At 43.7% G+C, this 22,500-nt stretch overlaps 1 protein-coding gene across 2 annotated transcripts in view; it reads left to right on the top strand.

The window, feature by feature from the left end:
* The window catches only part of sdk1b (sidekick cell adhesion molecule 1b), a 446,717-nt gene that overhangs the window by 389,094 nt on the left and 35,123 nt on the right, over positions 1-22,500 (top strand). For both annotated transcript variants that reach the window (XM_084044504.1, XM_084044505.1), the window contains 2 exons: positions 6,000-6,194; positions 21,031-21,232. In XM_084044504.1, coding sequence (XP_083900630.1) covers positions 6,000-6,194; positions 21,031-21,232 — 397 coding nt within the window. The remainder of the gene's footprint in view (positions 1-5,999; positions 6,195-21,030; positions 21,233-22,500) is intronic.

Raw genomic sequence — 22,500 nt, forward strand, 5'->3', positions numbered from 1 at the left:
AGCAGAGAAGAGATGTGTTGCGGTGAGAAGGGGGGGGCGGTGTGTGTGTGTGTGTGTGTGTGTGTGTGTGTGTGTGTGTGTATGTATGTATGTATGTATGTGTGTGTGTGTGTGTGTGTGTGTGTGTGTGTGTGTGTGTGTGTGTGTGTGTGTGTGTGTGTGTGTGTGTGTGTGTGTGTGTGTGTGTGTGTGTGTGTGTGTGTGTGTGTGCGCGTGCGCGTGCGGTATTTGCCCTCTCAGTGGGGAAGGGATGGATGGATGGAGGGTAGGGCAGTGTGAGTGATGTGTGACCATGTTTGAGGGGGGAGACATTTACCGTGACACCACTCTGTGACAGAAGGCTGACTGGGGGGGCAAATCTGTCTCTCACACACACACACACACACACACACACACACACACACACACACACACACACACACACACACACACACACACACACACACACGCACACACACTCTCATGCACCGTGTCCTCCAGTGTCCTTGTGGGTTGGATCGTGCATATAGTGAGTGGGTGTGTGTGTGTGTGTGTGTGTGTGTGTGTGTGTGGGATTGTTTGTGTGTGCACGTGTCCCGTCTCTCTGTGGGTTAGTGAGCAGAGGACAGGTTTGACATGGCCTCCCTGCTGTACCTACAAATCCACAATCCCCCCTGCCAGCGTGTACAGTACAGTATGCCTTCCTAACCCATTAAGACCTGGAACTGTGTCATTTTTAGATTTGAGCTAAAAAAGCATTATTTTACACTTTGGGCTATTCAAAAATAGCAGATATACAAGCTCATAGCGCGGCACCGAGTGCCGCGCTATGAGCTTGTAGATCTGCTATTTTTCAAAAATCGTGAAAATGTGTGTAAATCTTTGAATATATATATATTTTTTAAGCGAACCGTTTTATAACTCAAATCTTTGCTTCTGGGGGTCCCTGGAACAAAATATTTTGATGAGGGTCGGCGGCCAAATACATATAATTTTGGGGGTCCTTGACATGAAAAGGATTGAGCACCACTGACATACGTTTTTCAGAAAACTGTTGAGATTTAGGAGACATGCAGAATTGGCTTCAGGTCTCAATGGGCTAAACTCGCTTTGATTTTGTGTTCTTTTCAGTAAAGCATAATACACAATACACAAGTTCTAACAGCCCGGTAAATTACTGCTATAGTCAGTTAGCATTATTTTGTAACCCTTGATCAAATCACTTTGTATATATATAGCCGTGCCGGCGTCTGAAAACAGCAAGACATCCGTCAGGGAGAAACTCCTGTTCTACAGTAATACGGTTTAAAACTGAAACGACATAATTGATCACAGACATAATTGGAGGTGACATACAGTTGGCTTCTTCTTAACATCGCTGGCAATGGTGAGAACAGATTTCTACCCTGCTGAGACAAAGACGAACACGTCTGTTGTGTTGGTGGAAAAAGGGTCTATTGTGATGAAAGGCAGGAAATGGGACACGTGCCGTCAAAGTATTGAGGTCATTTGAGTTTTGGAGTAAACCCCTCACAGTTATCAAATACAAAAACAAAACAAAAAAAACTTTTATACGCTGATGGAACTCCGTGCAAAATGTTTATAACAAGAGAAGGAAGCGCTGCATGGATCCAATGGCTCACTCAATGGGTGCTCTTTAACCCATTAAGACCTGAGGCGATTTTTAAAAATGTTTTCTAAATCCTAACAGTTTTTTGAAAAAAAAAAAGTTTTTTTTTCTCCAAAAATAGCAGATCCACAAGCTCATAGCGCGGCACTCGGTGCCGCGCTATGAGCTTGTATATCTGCTATTTTTGAATAGCCAAAGAAATCCAAAGTGACACAGATGCGTTCCAGGTCTTAAAGGGTTAACTCATTCACTGTTAAGATCCACCAGATGGCGCTGTTCTCTATCACCTGAGTGACCACTTTCACCCTCAAACAGATCCAGGTGATCACATGATCGAAAGATTTAAATGGAGGTCTGTAGCCTAATGCACGTCAAACTGGGGGGGGTCCTTAAATTACAATGGTTGAGAATCACTGCTAGAGCCGTACAAATCTTCTCTTATGGAGGTCCCTGGCATTATCTTTACAAATGGGGGTCCGCGGGCTTATGGGGTCCTTGACATGAAAAAGTTTGAGAACCACTGCTATAGTCAACAGCCTGTAAACAAGGGAAGGGGGGGTTGCGGTGAGTTTATTTATTTTTTCTCGCGGCAGCACAGTGAAACCCTCCGTGCTTACCGTCCGTCGGGCGATCGATCATACATGGATATAAATATTCTGTGACTAGTTGAAAAGGTAAGAAAAAATCGCTGGCAGTGGGCAAACGCAGCCAGAAACAAGTCTGGCAGTGAATGAGTAATGGAACAGGTAGGTAGATTTGAAAACAAAGATCCAAAAGGTCTTGCTTGATTTTAAATCCTCCAATGGAATTGCGAAATGTATCAGAGAGGCAGGCTCAGTGGGATATATAATTTAAATAAAAACTGAAAACATATTGATTCAACCTGGCCTAACTAGCGAAACTTTCTCAACTTTCCCTATTGAGAACTACTGCTTTTCCACACTAACTTGCTTTTGTTTTTTAATGGGTTTTACGTTGCCATTGATTGTATGATCCTGTCGCCATTGGTTCCTACAGACCGTAAATGAAGCCGATTGTTCAGGAATTTCATATCGCGTCATAGCTAATGCAACCGGAAATGAATGCTATTGGTTGGGTAGCTTGTCAATCAAGAACAGGGGGCGGGAAATGAATGCTATTGGTTGTGTAGCTTGTCAATCAAATCATCCCGCCCCTCCTAGAGCATACCCTACTTTATCGTCAATGTTAAAATGAATGGGACCTTAATTTACCAAAACGCATATCATGATGATTGAAAGAAGACTTTAAACGAGCGACTGGAAGCATATAGTATTCATGACATTGTTTATTAAGGTAAGCTAAAGTTCGTCAAAAACCCACCCACTTGCATTGAGAAAAAAATATTTCTGACACCGCAGCAGGGGTAAAATAGTGAAACTACAGGCCATTCATATGAACTGTCACTTCCTATAGACTCAATTTCAAAAGCCAATGCTGGGCCCTTGTGCAGGTCACTGTTTGTAAATGTGTCCATCAGAGCGTGCTGAAAACACTCGATTTGTGGCTCTACTCTAGCTGGTTTGTTTATCTTTTTTTATTTAAAAGACTGCTAAGTAGTAACGTCTATCACTGTCCCATGCAGTCACGGGAGTGACTGCATATAGTGGTTATATATGCCTAAACCTATACCCTAACTTCACAGAAGATATGCCTTTATAACCCAGTGGTTCCCAAATGTTTTTGGTCGTTACCCAAAAGAGAAATTTGATGTCTTCCCGGGACTCAAACGAACTTCTAAAGTTTTTTTTATGTTTATTATTATTTTTTATTTTTATTTTTTTTATGAATAATTGTGAGGGGGAAAAAAACGAATCTTTTGAAATATATTTACTTTTTGTCTCTGCCAGGAGACTATGTTTTCACTTTCCGCCCCCCCCCCCCCCCCCCCCTCGGCCAAGCTAACATTGGTCAAGCCTCACGTGACACGTGACAATACGTTGAAAGAGTGTGCTCTGATTGGCTAGTGAGACGCATGACGTATAGCGGCCTATAAATAGATGTGTCACTTTGAAAGAGTCTGTGTCTCTTTCAAAGTGAGGTAAGACAGGAATAATCACGAAATGAAACTTGTTGGCTTGCCAACAAGTTGCCAACAAGTTCAAGGCAATCCACGGTAATGCAGTCAATGTGCAATCTGACGTACACACTATCATCAAAGTTCCAATCTTGAGCAAATATTGGAATAAATTCCAATATTTGCTGGCGGAGACTTGTGCTCCGAGGAGCACATTTTCTAGTTTTAAATAAGAAGTAAAACAAGGGATATTTACTTGCGAGTCGTGACCCATAAAAATGGGTTCGCGACCCACAAATGGGTCCCGAACCACTGTTTTGAACCACCACCTTAACCTAACCTCAAAAGCACGCCCACCTGGGTGAAACACCAAAGAAAGAGGGAGTCTCATGCAAGTCACACCAGGTCCCTTTACCAGCCACAGCCACCGCCCCCTACACCAGACCTGGATGACCTACAGCATTGGTTCTCAAAGTGGGGTCCGGGGACCCCCAGGGGTACTTGAGGGGATACCAGGGGGTCCCCAGCTAAATGATTTATAGGAACCAAATGGACCCTTATGGGTCTGTAACATCGATTTTACGATATAAATTGGGGTCCCAGAGATAGAAATGCCATTAAATGGGGGTCCGTAGCCTAATGCATGTCAAACTGGGGGTCCTTGAAATTAAAATGGTTGAGAATCACTGCTAGGGCCGTAAAAATCTTCTCTTATGGGGGTCCCTGGCATACATTTTTCAAATGGGGGTCCGCGGGCTAATAAGTGTCAATTTGGGGGTCCTTGACATGAAAAAGTTTGAGAACCACTGACCTACAGTACAGTAGAGTGTACTGTCGTGAGGTACAGTAGATGGCAGCCGTTCAAGGTTTTCCCTGAACAGCTGCCAGTATATTTGTTGTTTCGTGCAGACAAACAGCGAATGAACCAAGAGAACTCTGTGAGTTCTCACAGTTCCAACAAACTAAAGACTGCAGGGAACCCTTCTGAAGCCTTAAGCACAAGAAAACAATACAATCATAAGGTTGTGGCCTCTCTGTCCAAATCTTTAGATATCGATAGTAAAGTCACTATGTGTGCAATTTGCGAACGAAGCCCAGTGGTGTAAAGTAACTAAGTACATTTACTCAAGTACAGCACTTAAGTACACTTTTGAGTATTTTTTACTTTACTGGAGTATTTACCATTTTCAATAATGTTTTACTTCTATTCATGGATCATATGTGGTGCCATACAGGTTCTCAAACTGGAGTCTGGGTGTGAGTACTTGAGGGGGTTCAAGGGTGTCCCCAGCTAAATGAGTTAATATGGGATACAAATCAGTTAAACCGCTTCAACCCCATATACATCAGTAACAGTGAAAGGATTGTGTGGCTTTATCCTCACGCACACGTGTGTGTGTGTGTGTGTGTGTGTGTGTGTGTGTGTGTGTGTGTGTGTGTGTGTGTGTGTGTGTGTGTGTGTGCGCGTGCGTTTGTAGGGCGTTTTAATATGGTCCTCACGTTGAATCTTTGTAAGTGACCAGTGGCCTGTGCCAAGCCTAGTCAGGGATCAGTGGCTTGTATACTGTATGTTTCTCTGTGTGTGTGTGTGTGTGTGTGTGTGTGTGTGTGTGTGTGTGTGTGTGTGTGTGTGTGTGTGTGTGTGTGTGTGTGTGTGTGTGTGTGTGTGTGTGTGTGTGTGTGTGTGTGTGTGCGTGCGTGCGTGCGTGCGTGCGTGCGTGCGTGCGTGTGTTGTGAAGGCAGTGGTGTAATTACATGGCCGGGTGCACGCGAGACACACAGATGGACACGAGTCGCATGCACCACAGGTCACAGACAAGGGTACATGAACAGTTCTGTGTGCGTGCGTGCGTGTTTGTTTGTGTGTGTGTGCGCGCGTGCGTGTGTGCGTGTAAAAAAGTGTACGTGTACATTTGTGAGTAATAGATACTGGATGCAGAGAGAGGGGGATTCTCAGGTCTCCATACAGCGATGATAATAACAACAACAACAACAACAACACAAAAACAATAAGTTCAATAAATGATTGCCCTGCAGTTCCAAGTCTCTACAGAAACATCCTGAAATGGACTTTTCGTAGAGGTGCAGGAAAGGCTCTGTATACTATGTGTGTGTGTGTGTGTGTGTGTGTGTGTGTGTGTGTGTGTGTGTGTGTGTGTGTGTGTGTGTGTGTGTGTGTGTGTGTGTGTGTGTGTGTGTGCCACACAATAAGTATGATTTTATAAGCAGTTTACTGTATTCTTGGCGGGTCGATCCGTTTGTGTTCAGAGATCTAAATTACACACAGACACGGACACAAAAGCTCCACGTTAACCTTCTCTCTCTCTCCCTCCCTCCCTGCGTTCCCACCCTCAGGTTACCAGATCTCCTACAGGCTGGACAGTGGGGACCCCCAGCGTTGGACCACGGTGGAGGTGGGCTCCACTGGCCGTCAGTTCACGGTGACCGGCCTGTCAGCGGAGCAGACCTACCTGTTCAGACTGACCGCTCGCACCTCCCTGGGCTGGGGAGAGTCACAGGAGGCCCTGGTCATCACCACAGAACGGAGAGGTACGTGCACATACAGTATACACATGCCCTGTCCCGCCCGCACCTACTGTATGTTAGGGAGGGTACATTTAAACGGACCTGGAACGCATCTGTGTCACTTTTTGATTTGAGCTAAAAAGCATTATTTTACACTTTGGGCTATTCAAAAATAGCAGATATACAAGCTCATAGCGCGGCACCGAGTGCCGCGCTATGAGCTCGTAGATCTGCAATTTTTTTTTTATCTTGAAAATGTTTGCAAATCTTTGAATAGATCTTTTTTAAAGCGAACATTTGTAACTCAAATCTTTGCTTCTGGGGGTCCCTGGAACAAAATATTTTGAGATGGGGGTCCGCGGCCAAATAGATATCATTTTGGGGTACTTGACATGAAAAAGTTTGAGAATCACTGACATAGTAGCATAAGTCTTTTCAAAAAAACAGTTAGGATTTAGAAGATATTTTGTAGAATCGGCCTCAGGTCTTGGGTTAACTAAATAAGTCACTATCCATTTAGGACCATTAGCAAAACTTTTAAAATAAATCTTGAACAAGAATAGTTCAGTCAGGAACACTCACGTCAAAGTAGATTTAACCATTTATTGCAACAAATGGAATACAGTTAAGCTTGGCGTTAAAGGCTCCGCTCTTGGAGATGTTCCCTGAATATCCAAGAAGCATGCCAAGCATGAATGTGTGACGTAATGACTAGCAGAGGCTGTGAATGTGGAATAGGAGGCTAGGCTGACGATTACAGCTGAGGCGTGCAAGACTTCCGCGTCCTGCACGAACTAACGCTATGCTTCATTAACATTTGTAAACTTTTTTTGGACGTTGCCAATACGCCAAGGAAGATACTCGAATGAAAGGTTTCGGTTCTGCAAAATTCCCGCCCCCTCAAATTGCGTGTTGTTTTCAGTTTTTCTTATTTTTTCCTCTTAGACTCACTTTCATCCCTGTTTAGGAAACGGAACACCAGGTGTGTGGGGTTGCTTTCACAGAAATCACAGATTGGGACTTGGCCTGACGAAATGAGATTTCAGTAATGAGATTTCTTCTTTTAATCCTTGCAAAACCGAAATTACCAAAAGTGGGCGGTTCAAAGGCAAGACCCATGACTGATTTTTGTGCCAAGTTTGTGGAAGCAATTACGGGACAACTGGCCTGCTGGGAGAGGCTCTCTGAACACACACACACACACACACACACACACACACACACACACACACACACACACACACACACACACACACACACACACACACACACACACACACACACACAATCCCCTCTTTTCTAGTATAAGTAGTATAAGATTGTCTTCCAAAGTTAGCTGGAGGTGCCTATTTTACAAAACATGCCAACGAATCATCCAATCAACCCCCAAATTTGAATCACATATTGATTTCCTTATTAAACATAGCCTCCATTCACCTGCTATGTTAAATCTATGGCCTGTAGGTAGCTGTGTGTCTCATGCAGGTCATACATACAAATAGGTTCTGAGTTGATGTTTTAAACTCAGGGCTTTTGTCAGCCTTAGATTTATACCAGCGGTTTCCCTCACTTTGACTCTGGTAGTAGAGAACAGCACATTTTAAATGCTTTGGCTCTGTAGACCTGACCAGTCCAGAAATGCCTCTGTTCTTAACCCATTCAATCAGAGAACGAATCTGATTTATTTTATTTTATTTTTGAAAAATCGTGAAAATGTGTGCACATTTTTCAATATATGTATATATATATTTTTTTTAAAGCATTTGTATCTCCAATCTTTGCTTATGGGGGGTCCCTGGAACAAAACATTTTGAGATGGGGTCCACCGCCAAATACATATCTAAAAAATGTTTTCTAAATCTTAACAGTATGTTGCTATATCAGTGATGCTCCAACTCTTTCATGTCAAGGACCCCCAGAATTATATTATATGTATTTGGCTGTGGACCTCCATCTCAAAATATGTTGTTTCAGGGACCCCCCAGCTGCTAAGATTGGAGTTAAAAATGTTCGCTTTAAGAATACATATATATTCAAAGATTTTCACGATTTTTCAAAAAATAGCAGACCTACAAGCTCATGGCGCGGCACTCGGTGCCGCGCTATGAGCTTGTAGATCTGCTATTTTTTAATAGCCAAAGACATCTTAAAATGACACAGATGCGTTCCCGGTCTTGATGGATTAATAACACTCTCTTCCCGAGATGTACAGCTGTATGGACGCCATCCCGCATTGCCCTGTAGTGGGTTTGGGGAAAGCATTGGGTGGGACACAGTCGCGCACAACCACTTAATCCACTCATTGATGGCAAGTACAAAATTAATGGCACTCCATGGACAGCCTGTTTTCATGCCTACTTGGAGAGGTTTAATACATTCTCTAAGGCATTAATCATTAAATGATGGGTCAGAGTAACCAAAAGCATCGCGAAGGACCAGGAAGACAGAATATAATTGGCAAGAAGATTGTGTTTGAAATAATCTATCCCTGTTCTGAGACGAAATACATTCATTTAGCCCGTGTCTGTTGATGTTTGCCTTCTGCTTTGATCACAAGATGTTAACGTCTGTCAGCCAGGGAAGCACACAAGACGGGATACAGTGTATGAACACTTTGTAGATCAGTGGTTCTCAAAGTGGGGTCCGGGGACCCCCAGAGGTCCTTGTGGGAGTCCCCAGCTAAATGATAGATAGTTGGCAACCAAATGGTCCCATATGGGTCTGTAACTCTGAGAGTGTACAAATGGAACCAAATGGTCCATTTGGTTCCATTTGTTACACTCTCTGAGTTAAATTAACATTGATTTTACAATTTAATTTGGGGTCCCAGAGATAGAAATGCCATAGCCTAATGCATGTCAAACCGGGGGTCCTTGACATTAAAATGGTTGAAAATCACTGCCGTAAAAAAAACTCTACCCTTATGGGGGTCCTTGGCATATATTTTCAAATGGGGGTCCGTGGGCTAAGTGGTGTGAATTTGGGGGTCCTTGACATGAACAAGTTTGAGAACAACTGTTGTAGATGGTGGATAGGAGAGAGATGCCTCTCCATGTTGATGGATTATCAGGTATATTGTCTTTTTTTTGGGGGGCCCCAGGACTCAGGCACTCTCTTATTATCCAAGCAGACGTAAAAGATTGATGTAAAATGTTCAGAAAACCGTGCAGTCTTATGACTTTCATAATTATGTGACTCCATCTTACCAACTAGCCCTGTCATATGGGTAGGCTGTTTAAAACTCTGCGTCTCTACTTTCATGAAGAGAGAGAAGTGGGAGGTGTCAGGAAAAAGTTATCCGGTTCAGACTGGTTACAGGCTGTTATTCGAGGGTGGTGGTGGTGACGCGGAGCGGGGTCACTGATCAATGTTCAAAGCTGTGACATTTTATTTTCGTGATGTATCACCGGGGCAAATTTTGTCATTTAAAATGATCTGGATCGCGTTTGATCTTCTTGTTCTGTGTTGCCACGGGAAAACAAGCTTTATTCCTCCGTATACTCACTCGTTTTGTGCGGTTGCTCCTGGGTTGTGCTGCATGCGCGGAGCTATAAGCTGGGGCTGAATTATGTCTCGTACGGAACATAATTGCATCCTCGATCCAATTACGCAGCGGAAGATGGACTCGGAACCTTCAGGGGCTGGTTTGTTTGAGAGGAAAAACTTTCTTAGGATCTGCGGCACCGTTTTTTTTTTCAGCAGCGCGAAGCCTATATATATAGCTGCTTTTTCCACCTCTCGGCTCGTAAAGTTGTAAAGTTCTTAAAAAGCACACCGTTCAATAACTTAACTAGGCGTATCCGTTTTTCCCGGGTCTCCGGGATAAGCGAAGCGCCTCTTCTCAAGCAGTCGCCTCGTGTTTAAGTCAGACTCTGAAAGCCCCTCTCGCTGTCCCAGAAGGCCGTCCATTGTTCCTCAGACTCTGTACACACACACACACACACACACACACACACGCACTATACCGATAAAGGATTTGATATACTACAGTATCCCTTTCGCCATGGAGAAAATGCTTACTGAGTAAACTTACTTTGATGTAAAACCCAATCCTACTGCATTTATGGCCAGAATCCCCCCTAGACGATCCCCCCCCACCCAATGTGTTTGTGTACACACGCGCGTACACACACACGCACGCACGCACGCACGCACGCACGCACGCACACACACCACGCACACACACACACACACCACGCACAGCCATATATTTCACTTTGAAATAACATTTTTTATTTTTACCCACCAATCACGGCCATTCAAGGTTCCTGTCATCAGTACTGCTCACATCACGTAAATTTTGTTTTTATATCTCTAACAAAAAACAAAAAAAGACAGGTAAAAAAAAAGTGAGAAAGCCCATGAATTCTGCTGGGTGAAAATATGTCCACTGGTGGTCGGCTAGTATTGAGACTGCTGTTGCTGTTGTCCCATTGAAGTGTGACTTGTCACAATATATAATCCATTATATCCAGGCATGAAATTTGCTCATTTGGTATGTTCTTGCACTGTATTTCAATGACGTGACGTGCACGTCACTTAAAAGACCTGGTATCTGTGTCATTTTTAGATTTGAGCTAAAAAGCATTATTTTACACTTTGGGCTATTCAAAAATAGCAGATATACAAGCTCGTAGCGCGGCACCGAGTGCCGCGCTACGAGCTTGTAGATCTGCTATTTTTGAAAAATCGTGAAAATGTGTGCAAATCTTCTGAATATGTATATTTTTAAAGCGAACATTTTTAACTCAAATCTTTGCTTCTGGGGGGTCCCTGGCACAAAATATTTTGATGGGGTCCGCGGCCAAAAACATATAATTTTGGGGGTCCTTGACATGAAAAAGATTGAGCACCACTGATATAGAAACATACGTTTTTCAGAAAACTGTTGAGATTTAGGAGACATGTAGAATCGGCTTCAGGTCTCAATGGGTTATTAACACCTACACTGCAGGTCACACAATGGACAATTGATATGCATCTAGGCTTATTCCTATGTTAAAGGAGAATTCCGGTCATTTTAAGTGTTATGTTTGATGTGTGTCAAATCACTTACCAACGTAGAAATGAAAATCGCGTTACTCGACAGATCCCCCTGTCAACCCCCACCGTTGGCATGATACTCCTATCGTGGATAGCCCAAATTCGCCTATTTTAACAAATGCAAAGTCTGTTTTTTTGCTTCTAGTACTCATTGTTGAGTCCCATGATAATGTAACAAGCGCTAAAACTCCCGACAAGCTAACGGCTAATAACAGAACGAGCTAATGCTGGTTGCTGGTTTCTCTCCCGACCTGGCAACCTGGGGCTGCCATGCAGAGAGATAAGCAGCCCCAGCGTTAGCTCGTTCTGTTATTAGCCGTTAGCTTGTCGGGAGTTTTAGCGCCTGTTACGTTATCATGGGACTCCACAATGAGTACTAGGAGAAAAAAACAGACTTTACATTTGTTAAAATAGGCGAATTTGGGCTATCCACGATAGGAGTATCATGGCAACGGTGGGGGTTGACAGGGGGATCTGTCGAGTAACGCGATTTTCATTTCTACGTTGGTAAGTGATTTGACACACATCAAACATAACACTTAAAATGACCGGAATTCTCCTTTAATTCGCTAGGTGTGAGTCGGGAGGTGTGAGTCGGGAGGGAGTTGTTGAGGTGCGAATTTAAAGTAGTTTTAAATCTATGCGTGTGCCTGCGTGTGCTCCTGGTCAAATAAGTTCCGGCACGGCATGCAAGGCCGTCCAGTGAGCATTGAACCCCTGATTATATCCATGATCCATACGACCCGTTCAATCCGGAGACGCATCTGTGTCATTTTAAGATTTCTTTGGCTATTCAAACATAGCAGATCAGAGCTTGTAGAGCTGCTATTTAAAACAAAAATCATGGACAATTTGTGCAAATCTTTGAATATATATATTTTTAAAGCAAACATTTTTAACTCAAATCTTTGCTTCTGGGGGGTCCCTGGAACACAACATTTTGAGATGGGTCCTTGGCCAAATACATATCTAAAAATGTTTTCTAAATGCTGTATCAGTGGTGCTCCAACTTTTTCATGTCAAGGACCCCCAAAATTATATGTATTTTGCCACGGACCCCCGTCTCGAAATATTTTGTTACCTAGAACAGGGGTAGGCAACCTTTATTATCAAAAGAGCCATTTTTGTCCCAAAAGATTATTAAAAATCTGTCTCGAGCGGATTTGTTGTGTGCCTTTTCTGGTGTTTCAATATAACTTTTTTTTTAATTGTTTGCTAGTTTCTCAAAGCCAGAAAGTCAGTAAGCCAGAAACGTTGGTGGTGAAAGCAAACAAACCAAGCATTAATAAATTATTTATTTTCCTTCAATGATTAGTTTCTTATTTTTATCTGGTGTATGGGTGACACTTTTTTTTTACTAATAACTTAACTTTAATAACTTAACTTTATGCCTAAAGTAAAAAACAAAAAAAACAGAAAGAAAACCTCTTATTCCTTTGCTTACTTCTTTGCCCAAGCAACTGGGAGCCACGGGAGAGGGCCCTAGAGCCGCAGGTTGCCTACCCCTGCCCTAGAAGCAAATATTATTATAAAAATACGATTTGAAAATAGCAGATCTGCAAGCTCGTAGCGCGGCACTCGGTGCCGCGCTATGAGCTTGTAGCTCTGCTATTTTTGAATAGCCAAAGAAATCTAAAAATGACACAGTCAGATGCTTTTCTGGTCTTAAAGGGGTTAAACAAGCAGGTTCCTATTCATAATATTATATAATAATATTACATTTCCTGCCCTGTTGGTCGCCATTTTATTGTCGATTTCTACTGGAAATTGTTTAATAAAGCCGTGAATTGTTGGATATAAAAGAAAGTGGATAAAAGTATTGTTATACAATAGTCACACAGAAAAAAAAAGGTGATAGTGTAATTGACCATTTTCTTTTGTTGAAAATCCCCCGAATCATGGTTTGAGCTATTCCAGTCCAAAGCGATCAGTTATGACCCTATAGCGCTGTAACTGAATGGGATATCCCATTATAATGTTATCATCATTATCACAATCTTCTGTCTGTAGTCTCCTGTTCCACCTCAGTGGTCTAATGGTCCATCCTCACCCAGTGGACCTAATAGAAAAAATGTCTCTGTGACGATGACCAGGAATCAGACTTAATCTCCTGAGAAGAGAAAATTGGCAATTTTGACCATTCTCGTTTTTCCTTTTATCCTTTCCTTTGTGTGTGTGTGTGTGTGTGTGTGTGTGTGTGTGTGTGTGTGCGTGTGCGTGTGCGTGCGCGACATTACCATCAGAACAGAGAGATGGGGAGAAATATATTGTTGCTGTCGGGCATAAAACTCTCCGTATGATAACTTATCCGTAAATGAATGCCTTTATTTTTTATTTTTTTTGTCAAACAGTACACAACAATGCAAGACACCAAATGACAGAAAAATAAGCTTAACAAAACATACAGAAAGAAAAACAACTAGACAAAAAGGAACAAAATACACACAAAAAAAGGACACATGGCTGGGATCAATGACCATCAGAAAGCAGGGATAGTTAAGAGTCTTTTAATGGCATCCACAGTTTTTGGGAACTTAGCTTGTGTATTCTGTCCGTCCTGACGGATTTGTTCCAATTTAGCGATGGAGAGCATCTCGTTGAGTCGTCTCTTGAAACATGGAGGAGTTTGAGACTTCCAGTTTAACAGTACATTTTTTGGCAGCAACCATACCTGCCTTAAGCATCTGTTTTCGGTGGCAGGGAAGGGTCCCTTGTCTCATCAGAGCAACCCGAATATTGCTAAACAGCAATCTGGCTGAATATCACTTTCCAATTGTCTGGAGAACCAATTAAATATACAATATCTCCCCAGAAATTGGTTATTACTGGACACTGCCAGAATACATTTGACAGAGAACCCTCTGCAATACCTAATAGACCCCTTAACAGACGACGTCATACTGGCTGCGTGCAGCCAGTATGCGCGCAACGAAACCCATTATATCAGGTCTCGTTAGGACGCGTCTCACTAGCCAACACACACAAGAGGGGGTTGGGGTGTGCTGAAACCAGTGCACCCCGAAACAGGTTGGGAATTGATTGCGTGAAACAATCACCTGTGCGTCCAGGCTCAATGTTAGTAAACAAATAATTGGTCTATATCTATCACACATAGGGGAGACTGAAGGGTAAATGTTGCCCTACTGCAGAGGTGGGCAACTTTGATGGTGGAGAGGGCCACTATATTTCCACACTCACTCCATGAGGGTCACATTGCATATAATGTCGGGCAGAAACCTCTTATCTCCGTGTTTCAACTTTTTCCGTAAATTAATCCTATACATCGTCATTCTATGTCCCACAAAAGATAGCAAAAATAGCCGACTCTACAAGCTCAAAAACGCGTCGCGCTGCGACACGTTTTTGAGCTTGTAGATCGGCTATTTTTGCTATCTTTGAATATCCTGAAATTGTTTCGCTACTTTTGAATTGGAATTCTGAAAAGTAACATTTTTATTTGATTGCAAATGCATTTAGTTATACTTATGTTAACTTTATGAACTTAAATAGAAATACATAGGACATAAAAAAGACAATAGAATTTGAATACTAGACGGAAGTAATTATAGCGGTTCATGTTTGCATGTTTGGAATTGTAACAGCTGAAATCCATAATATAGCAGTATTCCAATATTAACCTGCCATGTATGCCCTACCACCTACTTGATCACACTACTATGGCGTCACATAAGTATCAAAAGTATCAGTTCTGCAAGCTCGAAACATGGTCGCGAAGCGACGCGCTTTGAGCTTTGCTATATCGCGAAGCGGCGCGTTTTACGTTTTCGCAATTTTTGACTTTGCATCCTGAAAAGTAACAGTTTTTTGGACATAATGGTTTCCGCCCGATAGTGACGATATGTTCGTATATGTGGGCGTTTTAGCAGGAGAGAGGAGTAGAGAAAAGGAGTAGCGATGACAAGAGGAGAAGAGAGGAGTGGAATAGAGAAAAGGAGTGTCTCAGAAGGTAGAGCATGGCTGCTTGGGGATCGAAAGGTTACCGGTTCAGTCCCCTGGCTTCCACTGACTGGGGTAGTGTCGAAGTGTCCTTGAGCAAGACTCTGAACCCCTAAACTGCTCCCAGTGAGCAGGTTGACCGTTGGCTCTGTACTTGGTCTGCTCTTTTTTCCATCTACATCAAACCTCCAAAAATAGGCGATCTACAAACTCACAACGCCTCGCAGCGCGAGTCGTTGTGTGCTTGTAGATCGGCTATTTTTTGGCTAATGTTCCCCTCACTCCCCTCAGAATCTTATCACGCTAAGATTTGGAGGACCCCCTGTAGTAACTCTGAGGACCCCCTTTTGAAGAGCCCTGCAATACAGTATCATTTACCAGCATAGGAAAGAAGAGAGGAGACAAATACAGTGGAGTAAAATTACTTGTGATGGGATGAATGGATGAAGGTGTGTGTGTGTGTGTGTGTGTGTGTGTGTGTGTGTGTGTGTGTGTGTGTGTGTGTGTGTGTGTGTGTGTGTGTGTGTGTGTGTGTGTGTGTGTGTGTGTGTGTGTGTGTGTGTGTGTGTGTGTGTGTGTGTGTGTGCGCACGCGCACGCAAGGACGTATTTCGAGCACATAAAGAGCAGATGAATTAAACTTCAGAGGGAATCAATAATGCTTTTATGTCTGGGAACGGTCGATAACCTGACGCCCCTGAAATTAAACAATTAGGCCTGCTATCTCTCCCTCTCTCTCTCTCTCTCTCTCTCTCTCTCTCTCTCTCGCCCTCTTTCACTGTCTCTCCTCTGTGTTTGTGTGCACGTGCCCACACTTTAACTGTAAGGGAGTTCCACAAGTGCGCACACACACACACACACACACACACGCGCGTGCGTTACATGTGATGATCCACGCTTTGATTGTGCTAGCTGTGGTTACATGATGAGTTGTTTGATCTTAACAATTGTATGCATTACAGAGAACACACATGAGAACTTGCATTCATTATAGGAATAAAAGAAAGCCCATGTCATGCCATGTAGAGAGAGAGAGAGAGAGAGAGAGAGAGAGAGAGAGAGAGAGAGAGGGAGAGGGAGAGAGAATGGATAATTGTTATTCCTCTGGGCATGTGTTCATTTCCATATCAATAAGCACCCTGTCTCTCTCTCTCACATCTATGTCTGTGTGTGTCACACACACACACACACACACACACACACACACACACACACACACACACACACACACACACACACACACACACACACACACACACACACACACACACACACACACACACACAGGACAGCCTGTGCACACAGTATTGGGGATGGTTAGCCTGTAGGCTGCTCAGTACAAGTTCATTCTCTGCGCTGCCACTTAACACCAATCAGTGGAATTAAATGAGTCAGTATGTGAACCATTGAAGTCAATGAGTCCACACAGTGCTGCTCAGTATCTGCAGCACATTATCATGATGCACTGCATGCTCACTCCACAGTCCACACTCCACAGTCCACAGTCGACACACATCTTTTTTTAGCGGCGCTAGCCGCTCTATACCTTTAGGTATAGAGCGGTTCCTGCTCTGTCCGTGTTCACCGTCAACGCTCTGATTGGTCAGACCCGTCAACGCTCTGATTGGTCAGACCCGTCAACGCTCTGATTGGTCAGACCTGTCAACGCTCTGATTGGTCAGACCCGTCAATGCTCTGATTGGTCAGACCCGCCAACGCTCTGATTGGTCAGACCCGTCAACGCTCTGATTGGTCAGACCCGCCAACGCTCTGATTGGTCAGACCCATCAACGCTCTGATTGGTCAGACCCGTCAACGCTCTGATTGGTCAGACCCGTCAACGCTCTGATTGGTCAGACCCGCCAACGCTCTGATTGGTCAGACCCGTCAACGCTCTGATTGGTCAGACCCGTCAACGCTCTGATTGGTCAGACCCGTCAACGCTCTGATTGGTCAGACCCGTCAACGCTCTGATTGGTCAGACCCGTCAACGCTCTGATTGGTCAGACCCGTCAACGCTCTGATTGGTCAGACCCGTCAACAAAGTGATTGGTCAAGCTTCACGTGACACATGGCTATAAACACATTATAAACACATATCGATGACAAAATGTATCAAAGGCGCCGCTACCTTCACACAGGGTGTGATTTTTTAAATCTCAGGTGCAATACAATGTAACAAATGCACAGTGGTGGAAGAAGTACTCACATATTTTAGGTAAAAGTAGGAATGCCACCATTTAAAAATACTCTGTTACAAGTAAGAGGCTTGTGTTCAAAATGTTACTTGAGTAAAAGTACAAAAGTATTGCCATCAAAATATACTTAAAGTATCAAAAGTAAAAGTGCTAAATCGTTTGAAAATAGCAAATCTACAAGCTCACAACGCGTTGCGGTGCGACGCGTTGTGCGCTTGTAGATCGGCTGTTTTCAAATAGCCTATGTACAGTATAAGATAGGGCTGAAGAAGTGGTTAATGTATGTTTTATGATATAATAATTTATATCCACAAAGTAACTAGTAACTAAAGATTTCAAATAATTGTAGTGGAGTAAGAGTACAAAATGTACAAAAAAGCACATAATGAGAAACAATAACAAACATTTGAATCACATTACAATGTCACAGATGCAAATAAACATAGTGTTACATGAAACAGGTACAGACACTATGTAGTGTCCTCAAGAGGCACCCTGAATGTCTCTATTCAGACCAATCGCACCAGTTTCAGAGAGTCCTGAAGTTTGTTCCATTTGTGTGGAGCATGATACATGAAAGCAGTCTTTTCTTGTTCACTGTTCATATGTGGACTGGTATATCTAATGTGTGTTTGTGAACGTGTTGAATGTCCACTAACCTTTGGTTCCAAAAGCGAGGATAGGTATAAAGGAAGTTTACCACACAAGGCCTTATAAATAAATAAAATACAATGTTGCTCTCTACGAACTGCGAAAGATGGCCAAAACAGTAATATCAATACACTAGAGGTCCGGTCGGCCGCCCCCTAGCCGCGCACGGGGCCCAGCGGGGGCGCGTGTATATTGGGGTACCAAAATCGTCGGATTAAAATTTCCAATTATTTTTTTTTTATGAACGTCCTTGCTTGTTTCTGTCGCTTGTTTTTGAAAACCTGGCATCCCGACTGACATCACTGACGTATCCTTGGTATTTGTACTTCCGGGTTGCTTAATGATGACATCACTGTCGAATCCTTTGGTGTCATGAACCTAGCCTGGTGTGTTTACCAAATGCAGCAGGACAACGCGCTGTAGTGTGCCCGTCGCCGTTTATTTTTGTGTTTGGGATGTACATGGCACGTGAAGGACGGACATATTGTGATTGATAGAGACATGAGTGAAGTGAAAGTAACGGCCTGGGTGGAACAAAAGAGGTACGTAAGAAGGGGGGGGGGGGTTGAAGCGAAGGACCTGCTTGTGTATTGTTGTGGAGATGCGCAGAGTTCAATGGCGGCGCTTCGTGTTGTTTCGGCTAAAGCCGTCGCCGTTCGGTGTCGGTGGTGCGCACGGTAAACGGTACGAAACTGTTTCACCTTCCGTTTTGTCCGTAATGTGGTGAGTGGAATAAATTATGTTGCGACGTGGAAACTGTGTAGTGAGCAATGATACTGTAGGTGGCCTACGCCACCCGTAAATTCTGCGCACACGCCGTGGCTACTGTGTTGGCGAGATGTGGTGTGTCGGCGTTGTGTTTACTCGCCTGCAGAGCTGTGGGTATAGCATCAGCGGGGGGGCGGAAGTCACCCCTCGATTATATAAGTAGATTGAAGCTATACACACTAAGGGATGCCAGGTCTATACACCTGGCATCTGTCTACATAACATCTAAAGGACATTTTAGCCTTTGTGTAAGCCTGCAAGGTTGTCAAGGCTTACGGCAAGCGCTACGGGCTCATTTGTGGTAAAGTCAATAAAAATGAAAAAGTAGACAGATGAAAGGAATCATATAAGTGTTCTGACCCGTCCCTGACGGGAAAGAAAGTTCCAGGGACGTGGTCAGAGCAGAGGGTTGGGTTATTCTTCCTGTTAACAAAGGCATTACGTACTGTATATCGAGGCATCTGCCAAGCAGTGTACAGGGCAAAAACAACGCCTTGACTCTCTTTCATGTGCGTTCAATGAGTTAGACTCCAAGGTAAAGCTACAACACTGAACTGTGTGTGTGTGCGTGTGCGTGTGAGTGTGTGTGTGTGTGTGTGTGTGTGTGTGTGTGTGTGTGTGTGTGTGTGTTTGTGTGTGTGTGTGTGTGTGCGTGTGCGTGTGCGTGTGTGTGTGTGTGTGTGTGTGTGTGTGTGTGTGCATGCATGACATGTGTGTATTGTATGTTGTTTTTAATTAATTTGGTGTTGACTGTTTGCATACAGTAGCAGTAGATGCATCTTCTTATTCAAATGTTATTCCCTCCAGAGGTTATGCTCTGTTTTCCTGCTTCTCTTTGCCCCCCGAAATCCCCCCGTCTAATCCTCTAACCCATTTCTTCCCCCTACACCCCTCTCTCTCTCTCTCTCTCTCTCTCTCTCTCTCTCCCTCTCTCTCTCTCTCTCTCTCTCTTATACCTCCCACTCTTTTTTGCATCGGCCTCCTTCTACCACCGACCCCCCGCCCCCACAGACACACACACACACACACACACACACACACACACACACACACACACACACACACACACACACACTGTAATGGAAATTCCAGAATGCCAATCTGTAAAACCATTAATGTATGTATATACTTGTATTTGGGCCGTAGAATGGTAGCCACCCAGCAGAGGTCTTTTCACAGCTCCTGTTCCTGTCATTCAACAACTGATTTAAATGTCTATTTCCACATAGTCTCTGTGTCAGCATGTAATCTGTCCTAAGTGATACTATACAATACATGGTCATTGCTAATTTAACCTGTCAGCTTTATTGTCTCCGCCAGCAGACTATGTTTTCACTTTCCCCCCCCCCCCCCCCTCGGTCAAGCTAACATTGGTCAAGCCTCACGTGACACGTGACAATACGTTGAAAGAGTGTGCTCTGATTGGCTAGTGAGACGCATGACGTATAGCGGCCTATAAATAGATGTGTCACTTCGGAGCGCTGCAGTGCGCATTCCGAAGTGACATCAGTGCCATCAGCCAAGCTAACATTTAGTGGTTACATGTCGCCTTTCCGACAGACGGATAGGACACTTACACAGACAGGACGGATAGGACACTTACACAGACAGGACGGATAGGACACTTACACAGACAGGACGGATAGGACACTTACACAGACAGGACAGATAGGACACTTACACAGACAGGACGGATAGGACACTTATACAGACAGTGTGTCATGTTACTATGACACAGTAACATGTTCTATTTTTTGTAAGAATTAGAACATAATAATTAGAACATTCCCAACATTCCCAACACAAGTCTGCTGGCGGAGACTTGTGCTCCGAGGAGCACATTTTCTAGTTATATATAATATGGTACAGTCACTTAGTATAGGCTGTTCATATTTATCTCCATGTAGGGAGAGCATCCTTGTGTATATACAGTGTGTTGCCAGATTCTGTGAGAGAAACAAGCAACCAGGTCTGGGAAAACCAGGCCAAAAGAAGCGACGATGGGCCACATGGGCACTTTCTAACATATACATCAGCTATTTAAAAATAGCAGATCTACAAGCTCACAACGCGTCGCGAGCTTGTAGATCGGCTATTTTCAAATGAAATTTCGTGGGGAAATTATAATAAGCAGATCTGGCAACCCTGTATGCTGTTGCTCTGCCTGAATCTTCCTAATACATTCTCAACACTTCAGCCTGACCGGATATTAATATGTTCCATTATAACACTCTCCTCATGCAGAGCGTCCCCAGCCTCCCAGGAAGCTGTCCATCCCACAGGAGGCGGTGGAGTCCCGCCGGCTCCGCCTACACTGGGTGACGGGCAACGCCGGCTCCTCCCCCTTGAGGTACTTCACCCTGCAGACCAAAGAGCTCCCCGACGAGGAGTGGACCACCAACACCGCCGACGTACCCCACAACTACACCTCCTGGACCGTGGAGAGGTACGCACATGCAAACACACACACGCGCACACACGCACGCACACACACACACACACACACACACACACACACACACACACACACACACACACACACACACACACACACACACACACACACACACACACACACACATGCGCGCGCGCACACACGCACACACACACACACACACACACACACACACACACACACACACACACACACACACACACACGCGCATTCACACGCACACACACACACACACACACACACACACACACACACACACACACACACACACACACACATGCGCGCGCGCACACACGCACACACACACACACACACACACACACACACACACACACACACACACACACACACATACACACACACATACACACACACACACACACACACACACACACACACACACACACACACACACAGACATCGTCACACGCGGTCACATACACGTTTCAAGCTTGTAGATCTGCTACTTTTGATACTTTTGTGTGTCGCTGTATTATGACCAAGTGGGCCGTTAAAGGGATATTTCACTATTTATCAATTTTTTTGGGGGGTAATTTCATCGTCTACTCAGGCGAACACCCCGGACAGTTTTTAAGTTGCTTGATTCAGTATTTAGATATTTGACGCCCCCTTCCTATACAAACCCATTGTAACTTCAAATTTTAACCATGTTAGATTCATCGAAAACACCCGTCCTTGGTTCTGGTGACTCATACTGTCCTCTTAATACGTGAGGAGGCCATGTTTTTTCAATATTTTATTTTTTTCATTTATTTTTAATGTTTAAAAACAGTGAGTGCAGATTTGTACTCAGCACCCCTTATTTGACATAAATTAATCACCTTAAATAAGCACATTTTCAGAAAGTCTGCCCAGTCTACAATTCTATATAGAGCCATTGTTGGCTGTGATTTATACAAGGTGATTAAACAACAGTTTTTGGCCTGGGTTTCCGGTGTGTTTTATACACGTTTTCATATTTAGCGTCCACTAAGCCTAACACTAAGTCCCACACTTAACCCATTAAGACCTGGAACTGTGTCATTTTTAGATTTGAGCTAAAAAGCATTATTTTACACTTTTGGCTATTCAAAAATAGCAGATATACAAGCTCATAGCGCGGCACCGAGTGCCGTGCTATGAGCTTGTAGATCTGCTATTTTTGAAAAATCGTGAAAATGTGTGCAAATCTTTGAATATATATATTTTTAAAGCAAACATTTATAACTCAAATCTTCCCTTCTATTCCCTTCAAAATA

This window comes from Gymnoscopelus microlampas (assembly GCF_963454915.1).
Source record: "Gymnoscopelus microlampas genome assembly, chromosome: 2".
NCBI lineage: Eukaryota > Metazoa > Chordata > Actinopteri > Myctophiformes > Myctophidae > Gymnoscopelus > Gymnoscopelus microlampas.